Below are 10188 nucleotides of genomic sequence, written 5' to 3'. Positions count from 1 at the left end.
CTTCATCAACAACCGAACGTGTGACCGAGTACGGAGGTGCTGCCCGTTCGTGGCGCCGGAACCGATCGTGATCAAGATCTTCTACACGCTTTTGCAAGCGGCAAGTGAACGTCTACCGCAGCAACAAGAGCCTCATCTTGTAGGCTTTGGAATCTCTTCAAGGGTGAGACTCGATACCCCCTCGTTGCTACCGTCTTCTAGATTGCATCTTGGCTTGGATTGCGTGTTCGCGGTAGGAAAATTTTTGTTTTCTATGCAACGTTATCCTACACTACAGCCTCGCGGAAGATCCTCTTGGCCGCGGCACCGCGGCGGATTTGGTTGTTGCCAAATTCTGGGTACGTGACTTTTGACTTCTTACCATTCATACACTCTCCTTGGTTCACAATAATTGCACTAATGCCCCTTGTTTTACCTATGTTGCAGAAATTCTTCAAGAGGGCCGAGGGCAAGGAGAATGCGTGCGATGATGTCCTACACCAGCTTGCAAGGAAGAGGGTGAGCGGCATGCACTACGAGGCACGTGTTCAATGCGTCCGCGGCTGGCACGCCCGACCGCTTCGTCCACATGAGTAAGGAGGACGCTCGCGACACGCTCATGCAGCCGTGGCGTACTTGCGAGTATTTGCATTTATGTGTTATTGATTTCTTTATCGCCATGTAGTTTATTTTACCATAATGGGTTTATCTTGTGCATGTAGAACCCTCCTCGGTACGTCGGCAACGACGATAGGTGCTTTCGTGCGATGGTCATGTGGTGGACATGCCCCCGGTACCTCAAGAAGCACGAGGAGGGCAAGAAGAAGCGGGCGAGAGATGCGAGGTGGATCGCATATCCAAGGCAGCATCCCCATCTCTCTTCACCTGCAGAAGGAGGTGAGCAAATTAATGGTTCCTTCATTCTTTGAATTCATGTTATATATTTGTTAACTCTCCAAGGGTGTGTCACTTCACTCAATTACATGTTCTCTTTTGCGGGAAGTCGGGACGGGGAGCGAAGCCTAACGTCTTTGCCGTGCTAAAGAAGATGAAGCAAAGGAAGACGCTGATCCCGAGACGGGGTCCGTGTGGGTTAACCCGCAATCCGAGACCCGGTGCACGTCGTATGTCTCCAAGTTCAAGCGGAAGTACGGCGAGGAGGCCAATCCGGAGGCCGAGGACTTTGACCACGAGGTCGCGGTGCTTGCGGGAGAAGGCTTGAAGCATGGCCGCCTATGGTTTGGTGACGGGTGCGTCGACCCGGCGAGGGTTCCCTCTCTCCGCCGGATCCGTCGTGGTCGTAGAGCGGCCAGCCCGAGGTAGAGCCCCGGCCACGGGCTTCGGATCTAGGCTGTCGAGCGGTTACGGGTATGTTCTTCCTCGGGTCTCTACATTTCCTTTACATGCTTTCCATTGAAATGTTAATGACATCGCGGCAACACAACGTAGGAGGAGATGGCAGCGAAGGAGCAGGCGGCCCGGGAGCACGCACGGAACATGGAGCGGACGATTACGGAGTACCGGCGGCGGCGGACACGAGATGATGCGGCGGATGCAACAGCGGCAACGGATGATGCAGCGACGGCGAGCACGGATGAGCTGGCCGATGAGCCATACGGCTCTGTCTACTCCACCGGGAGTCTTCCTCCTCCACCTTACTCCATGTGGATGCCGCCACCGCCCACTCGGACCCCGGGGACACCTATCACCGTCAACAACATGAACATCATCCGGAGCATGAACCGCGGTGAGTCCTCTTGTGCCCAACCCGCTACTTGTACTTGTTCAAGTGTTCAATATGCAAATGCAAATGCAAATGTTCATTCCATCAACCTTATAGATAATTATTCACAAGGCAATGACAATGAGGCCGGCGGAAGCGGAGGAGGACAATAAGGTTGATGGCATGGTCTTGATGGATTTGTGGACATTACACTTGTTATGGATTGTACTTGTACTTGATGTGTGTTGATGTATTTGTGGACATTGCACTTGTACTTGATGTATTTGTGGACATTGCACTTGTTATGCATAAACTATGTGTGCTCGATGTATTTGTGGTGTTGTTCATGTGTTTGGTGATGCTATGGTGAATATATATGTTGTATATGTTATATATATGTGAAATGCAATTTTGAAATGCGGGGATTAAAGAAAAACAGAAAAAAATGAAAAAACCAGGGGCCTTTGCCGTGTGTATGCACACGGCAAAGGACATTGGGTCACTTTGCCGTGTGCATACACACGGCAAAGGCGCCACGTGGCGCAAGCCTGTGCTCTGGGAAGCCGATGTGTGTCCCTGGAGAATCCTTTGCCGTGCGTGCTTGGGGAGTGGACGCACGGCAAAGAGAGAAGCACGGCAGCGAGCGGGCGCACGGCAACGTCGGGGCTCACGGCAGCGTCGGAGCGCACGGCAGCGTTTGAGTGGCACGGCAGCGTCGGGGCGCACGGCAACGTCCGGGCGCACGGCAGCCTCCGGGACGCACGGCGAGACGGCGCGCACGGCAAAGGAGTGGGCGCACGGCAGCGAGCGCGCGCACGGCAAGCGGCTCGAACGCACGGCAACGAGCGCGCGCACGGCAGCGAGCGCTTTGCCGTGCGGTTTGGACAGAGCGCACGGCAGCGTAGTCTTTGCCGTCGATGGCTTTGCCGTGCGGAGACGCTGCCGTGCGCCGACGCGCGCAAATCGCTCTGCCGTGCAAATAGGCCCCTTTGCCGTGCGATTGGTCGCACGGCAACGTAGTGTTTTCCCGTAGTGTCTAACGGCCAGAGATCGAGATGAGATGGCAAGTTTCCATCACCTAATCATCGGTGCGCACCCTCAAGCTTTTATCCACGTACGTACCCATCACGGATCACATGCCAGGCACATGACAGGATAGAGACTAAGAAACAACAGTTGCTCCAAATGGACCGGTGAGTGGAACCTATCATACAAGTAGCGAACGAAAGCTACACATGTACCACAGCAGGCCAGACAGGTCCACGGCACAAGTAGAGATCAGTGTGAGTGGTAAGTTTGTTTGTTTGTACGTTTGTTGGCATGTAGCTTGTCGTTCATCCCTGTGGTGCATGCGTTTGCATCCGCATGAATATGACTGTCTGCTTGTGCTTAAGTGCATGATGAATTAAGCAAGCAAGCGCCGGATGTCATTAATTGCATAAGGTAAACGTGCATGCCAACGATTAAGGAGCTGGTTTTGTTCATGTAGATAGTTCTCATCTTGTTGTTCGGCTGAAAATTAGAAAAAAATACAAAATTCTATACTAATCCGCTCGAAACTCAATGGTAGAGATTTTGTGCTATGAACCCTAGTAGTTTAAATTTTGGTCTAAAGTTTAAGCTATAAGTGGGACATTAGCAGGATCTCACTTGTATCTCTGGGCTAGTACACACTTACGAATATGTATTGTTGCTTGTATCAGTTCAAGACTGTACAGCTAACTTCTCAACCTAGTGTCCACAACCTTTATTGAGCATCCATTTGTTAAGGACTCGGCGTCTCGGACCATCAGCAGGGGCCATCCTAGGCCCATAATGCAGCATAAATGAAGCGTATGCAGCGGCGCTGCAAGGTTCGTTAGGATGGTAGTATCAGCAAAGCACAGAGCAGTGTAGAGGGGCCAGTCTTTGAGCCCATCATCTTGGTTCCTGGAGGATGTCTCCGTCGTCGTCATCGTCGCCGTCGCAGCCACATACCGAACCTGGTCCCCCGAGCGGTCGTGCCGCTGTCGCCTGATTTCACGTCTGCATGGCCCGAGCTCCCCCCTATATGCTCAGCAGGATATCCGCATGTCAGGCACAAGAACCGTAGGAGGAGTATGGCTGCTTTTATGAGCATGCTGGCAAATTGATTTCGCGTACGCATGTTGCTTTCGCAAACGATCTCTTCCAGCCCAGAGCAATATGCATGGTCTCTCGCTGTCCTTCTGATCATTTAAGAAGGATTCTGCTTGCCTCCGATGGGAGCTTGAAAACTCCACTTGTGATTCTTGATATGCATTGCGGTGGTCGGCTTGGAATCCAAACCAGAAGCATCACATCAAACAAGGAGAAGAAGACACAGCAGTATTTCCAAACCAAGTGGCGAGCAGCGGTTGGTGTACAAGGTAAGCATATTCATCTGCATTTCAAACTGATTCAGTTTTCCGTCTAAAAAACTGAATCAATTGATCATATCGAATTTCGTCAGGTCTACTCAATGCAGTTGCAGATAGAATCGACAGAATAAGAAACAAGTGCATGTTTCAACTTCTGGGTATTCCCTAGAATTCAATATTCAGTTGTAATATGTGAACTCAGATACAAGAAAGAAATCAGCCACCTTTAGGCCATGCACCAAATCTAGCCCATTCCTCTTCCAGCGCCATTCTGAGCCCACTTCAGTACTTCAGGCTGCAGGGGCTGAAAGTCCGGCAAGGATTCTCCTTCTGCTGGAAGGCTTTAAATTGGTAAACCACCCAGGTTAATATAGAGTTCACCTAATAAAAGAAGCTAAATATAGAGTAAGTTTTTTTCGATAAGAGGAGAACCCCGACCTCTGCATCAGCAGACTTTTACTGCATAATTTCCAATTCAAGAAGTTTACAACAAAAAGAGCACATAGGGCCGATACAAAAATCCGCCAACAGAAAACCATAAAGCGCTTATGCATCTAGGCACCGATTAAAATGCCGCAAGCCAGCAACTGGTTGCATCTAGTAACTATAAACTATGAAGGGTCATCCATAAGAAGGAAACGCCTTAGCTAAATCCAATATATAGCCAAGTGGATAACCTGCAAAAAAAATTAAGCTCAAATTCATGCAATTTCATATTGACCAGTATAAAGCGGTAAAATCACATATACTCGTAAATTTCACAATAAACTATCTAGCTCATCTACTAGATTTACCATCATTGACCGTTGGCATAAATGCAACCACACACTCCACTTGTTACCAGTTAAGTACCTTCAAAAAACAATATTAAGAGGCACCAAAGATAAAATCGTAGCCATAGAAACATAAGTCTGTTATGCTATGTTATATCATATAGCGACGGGTATTGTTGAGCTAAAGGAGTATTGCCCAACCAAGTAATCCTCCCAGAACCACTACATGACTTTACACCTTTGTTGGGTATCAAAAATAACCATCAAAGGATAAAAAAACATACCAGAGGCAAACCCTTTGCCAAGTGTTAAACTCGGCAAAAGGAGCTGGGCAAATATTACGTCAGCAAACACTCTTTCCCGAGTGTATATTTTACGGAACTTAGCAATGAGTTTGGCAAGTGTAAATTTGCCTCCGTCGGAGAAAAGGAAACTTGATGAGAGGATCCAGACACAAAAACCACATGGAAGATGGATTTGTTGTATCTTGTCGCGATATACGGCAAACCACCAACTCTTTTTCATATGCATTTCCACGTTGCAGGACACACTTCACAACTGTTTGTCGAGTGTAATTTTTTGACACTCAACCCCCCCCCCCCCCCAAACCTTTGTTGTCGGCATGATCATTTGCTCCATGCAAATCCGTGCACATTCTGGCAACACTTGCTGTCTTTGCCTAGTCCCTTTTTTCAAAAAGAATTAATCCCTAGAATTCAGCATAGTTTATTTATTTTGATAGAAACACAACATCACATATGTAACACATATACAACACAGATCCATCTACTTCCATCGCACAACTCCATCCACTTCCACAGTTTACAAACATTTACAAATCCATCAAACAAGTTCAAGTCACAAGTCCGTGAAACAGAAAGTTCACAAATCCATAAAACACAAGTACTCCACAACGATGTACGTCCTTGCTGCAAGTGTCCAAGTTGGAAAGCAAAAAAGAAATGACTTTAAACATGGGTTTAACAATAGAAATAATTTTTTTCCCAACTTCTAAATTTGACAAGTGTACTTGCATGTTTTTCATAAATTCTAAAGTTCGCCAAATGTACTCACATGATTTTGACAAGTTCTTAAATTTTACAAGTATAATCTCGTGATTTTGATAATTTTGTAAATTTTACAAGTGTACTCACATGATTTTGACAAGTTCTAAATTTTGACATGTGTACTCACATGATTTTCACAATAGCAATATGGATAATTTCGACAAGTTCTAAATTCTAACAAGTGTACTCACACGATTTCCATAAAACAATCACTAGTATAAAGTGACACTATGGACACAGATCAAAAAAACCTATGGCGATAGAGAAAGGGCTCATTGCCAGGAGTCTGTATCTAATGTGACGGTCTCTGTGGCAACGGTGGAAAAAGACGTCACCGGTGGGGCAACCTTTTGGCAACAGCTATCTCCGTAACTCCTCTTTCTCAAAGATAGCTCATCAGTGGTAGTTCTTCTTCATTTACCTGATATTGTAGTGTACAAATCAGGAAAGAGTGTTGCACAACTATACATAAAAAACTGACAACACAAGCCCGAAAAAGATAACAAATATCATCATATCATATGCCGAAGGTCATTATACTAACTATTTGATTTCATTTTCTATATCATCTCGATGCACCTACCATGCAGCTCTCATCGTCTCGGCAAAAGGGTGGAAGAAAATATTGAATGCTTCTATTGAGAGGGATGTACCCACAAAGGAATTACATGATATGCTACAAACATCAAACACCACAAGTCCTCTCGATCATATGCATGAATCAAAAAAGCTCAACAATAAGCAAGTATGCTTACAAATACAAAGAAAGTAAATTTAGATAGGTTGAAATAAGAAGTTACATGTTCATTGGGATAGCTTTCGTTGAGGTAGTCAGCCCACCCATGAAACGGTTGACCAACACTCGCCGGGCTAGCATTCTCTATAATATTCTTATGATGTGCCACCGAAATATAATCTACTATATATCTTCACCGATGTGACATTTCTGTCACACTGCGTAAGACAATCTTAATTAAAAAGTATTTTATGCAGTGCACCATAACATCACAATTGGCGACGGGTGGATGGTTAGGAAGCTACATGAACGTGAATAGTTTGATATTCTGTTTACATGCAAATAAATGCGTAACTATTTTTATGGTAATTATGTTAACAATATAATTACAAACAAGAAAGGAAAATCATTACCTTGAGATATCATAAAGGTAAAGGTTCCGTAAATTTACAGTTGATACGAACAACAACGGTCAATAATGTCACACTCGAGGAGATCGTAAAAATAGCAAACGGAACCACAAACGGTGGTAACGTATGAGGGCGGGTGGGTAATGAGAAAATGTTAGTGTTAAAAGTATCGAGTGATGACAACTGCTTCAGATAGGATGGGAAAAAAGGATGGTTAACAAGTACTCCCTACATCCCAAATTATGTTGCATGTAATTTTAGTCAAAGTCATTTTTTAAAAAGTTTGATAAAATTTATATATATAAATATTAACATATACAATATTAAACTTATATCAGGAAAAACACCATGAAATATATTTTTAGGATGTAAGCATTTCAACTTTTCAAGGAGTAACATGCTTGTCTCTATATATGGTCAAGCTCTACAATGTTTGACTTTGACTAGAAATTATAGGAAACACATTTTGGAATGGAGGGAGTAATACTCTTCCCAAAAAGCTAACCACTCCTAATTGAGACGGATGAAGGAGAGTAAATACTCCGCGGACAGGCTGAGGCATTACAAAATTCAATTGTTAATATATTTTGTCAAATTAGAGAGTTTGAGTCTTACTCGTATTGTTGAGCACTGTAATATATGTAAGCTATACTAGATCACTCGCATATCCGACAATTATGCCTGACATGGTGCACCTAAGTATGAGAAATATACGGATAATATATCATATTAATACATCTAGATATTATCATATTATTAAGAATGTTAGAAAAAGGTTTATCACTGTTGTTCATGGTTAGTATTATACTCAAAATATAAAAAAAAAATATTAGGTGGATAAATAGCACAAGCATATCATATAGTTTCGATAGCCGTAACATGCCCCCCACCTTAAATTTGAACCCTAAGATTTTTAGTCAAACTTTGTGGATGGACCCATGCTGGCTAGGGCAATGTTAAAAGTGGACCTTAAGATCTCTGGGCTCACTTAGTATATGGATACATATCTCGCTAGGCATGTTGCCAAAAAACCAAATGGACAAAAATATGAGCCATTCCGTCCATTCTTAAGCATATTTTGTCAATAAGAACTTAAACTAAGGTCAACAATAAAGATTGCTGATAAAACAAAAGCTCCTTCAAGGCTAGTTTGTTGATGTCAATAATTTCTCACGCCTTTTTTTCATCCATGTATATTGTGAGAAGTATGCAGAAGATAAAATCTACATCTTTACCTCCATAGTTATGTCAATGATTATTGCTTTGCCACAAATTGAATGTTGAGAGTACATACTCATATAAGGTCACAATGTCACATAAGAAATATCGTCCGGCTCATTGTCGAAACTTTAATTCAGCATATTGTGGTAATGCAATAAAAAATAGAGACACTTGGTTCATAATACTGTGTCCTTTTGGATAACATAATCCTCACACCCCTCTCTAAATTAAGAGTATAATAAATGATCTCCCTACAGTGAGATGATTAAAATGTTCCCCTCACATTGATTAGGATAGCACTTAGGACGCTTTTGGTAATACTTCAGAGCACAATACGTAAACTACAAATATATTTTTAAATTATTTTCAACATTTCAAAGATGATGCCCTCGCATTTGCGAGGGCCACCAAGATAGTTCTGTAAAATAATAAATGACTCAACAAATCAGCATCCCCTCCCGGGAAATGACTCATGACAAACCACCTCAGCGCAAATAAAATCCTCGACAACTTATTCACGGTACGATCTCGGCGAACGAGATACATGGAAAATCAAAACTTTGGATGATGACCGATGATCCATGGCGGATCGCTCTACTCCTCGGGCTTGTAGGTGGTGCCGACCTTGAAGTCCGCCGGAACCACATCGTCGAACACGTTCCTCATACCCTTCTCGGACACAAAGCGGAAGTTGAATGGACCCTTGAGAGGCTTGTCGCTCTTGATCTCCCACACATCGCCGTTCTTCTTCAGGGCAAGCCACTCGTTGGACCCGTGCTCCTTGAGCTCCACCTCCGCCATGGAGTCGCCCTCCTTGTTGTACTTGATCGACAGAGCAAGGTTCTTCTCGTCCGACCCCTTCTCCACCGTAAACTCCACGGGGGCCGCGCACCACGCGCCCACGAACAGCACCGCCAACACCGCCGCGGCCAGCATCCTGCTTGAGGAAGCCATTCAGGATATGTTGGTTGGTTTCTTGTGTGTGTCTGTGCTGCTACTGCTCCTCTGGATTCTCAACTGCTGATGGAAGGATGATTCATACATGGGGTATTTATGTCCGGATGGGCGGCACTCCGGCAACGTCGCGGAGGGCTCCTGGCTACGTACCGGCCGGGCTTCCCGGAAGGGAACAGAGCATGGCCACGGAGAAAGAGACGCGCTTAGACATGCACTCACAAGCTCGGTCTCTTGCATGGCTTTGGCGAAAATAGTCAATACAAAGGACAGTGATCATACGGACTTGTGAGTGTACGTTCTCTCTTCCCGTACAATTCGAAAAGAAATCACAATGACGACAAGAATCATCATAACCACTAGAGGAAACAACAGAAATTACGATCTTCCTTTAGTTGCGGCTGGATCTAATTTTTTTATGTCGAACTTTCAAGTTTCAAAAAAAAAAAATTTAATAATGCACCTAGGTTATGTTGTATCTTGTCCACACTAGTGGAGAAGAGGCCTTTGGTCCCAAGCAAATGTCCCAGTGCAGAACCAAACCGGGACTAATGTGGGCATTGGTCCCGGTTCGTTTTGCCCAGGGCGACCCCACTAGCTCAGAGCTTGTCCGGTAGTGGCCTTTGGACCCGGTTTGTATTACAAACCGGGACTAAAGGGTCCACGGCAGGGCGCGGCAGGCCGTGTTAGCCGTGGGAAGCCTTTAGTCCCGGTTTGTAATACAAACCGGGTCCAAAGGCCCCCCAATCTGGCTATATTACCTTGTCCTGCCCAAGTGTGAGCCACACTTGGCCATTTTTTCACTTTCTTCACAAGAGAGGTGTATTGCTCTCCTCTCTTCTTCACATGCACAAGAGGTGTTTGATGAAATGCTTAAGAGGATTTGCCACTTGAGTTTACACAAATCAAGCCACACTTAACTTGTTTTTTTCTTCTTCATCGAGGTT

The 10188-nt window shown here is 44.7% G+C and overlaps 1 protein-coding gene across 1 annotated transcript; it reads right to left on the bottom strand.

Moving 5' to 3' along the window:
• Positions 1-8881: 8881 nt before the first annotated feature.
• Positions 8882-9241, bottom strand: LOC124683868 (pollen allergen Lol p 2-A-like). The gene has a single exon (XM_047218300.1). It carries the CDS (start codon positions 9239-9241, stop codon positions 8882-8884), a length of 360 nt encoding a protein of 119 aa, XP_047074256.1.
• Positions 9242-10188: the final 947 nt, after the last annotated feature.

Source organism: Lolium rigidum, chromosome 1 (genome assembly GCF_022539505.1).
Source record: "Lolium rigidum isolate FL_2022 chromosome 1, APGP_CSIRO_Lrig_0.1, whole genome shotgun sequence".
NCBI lineage: Eukaryota > Viridiplantae > Streptophyta > Magnoliopsida > Poales > Poaceae > Lolium > Lolium rigidum.
The sequence above is the reverse complement of the archived record's forward strand: the minus strand, read 5'-3'. Positions and strand labels throughout refer to the sequence as shown.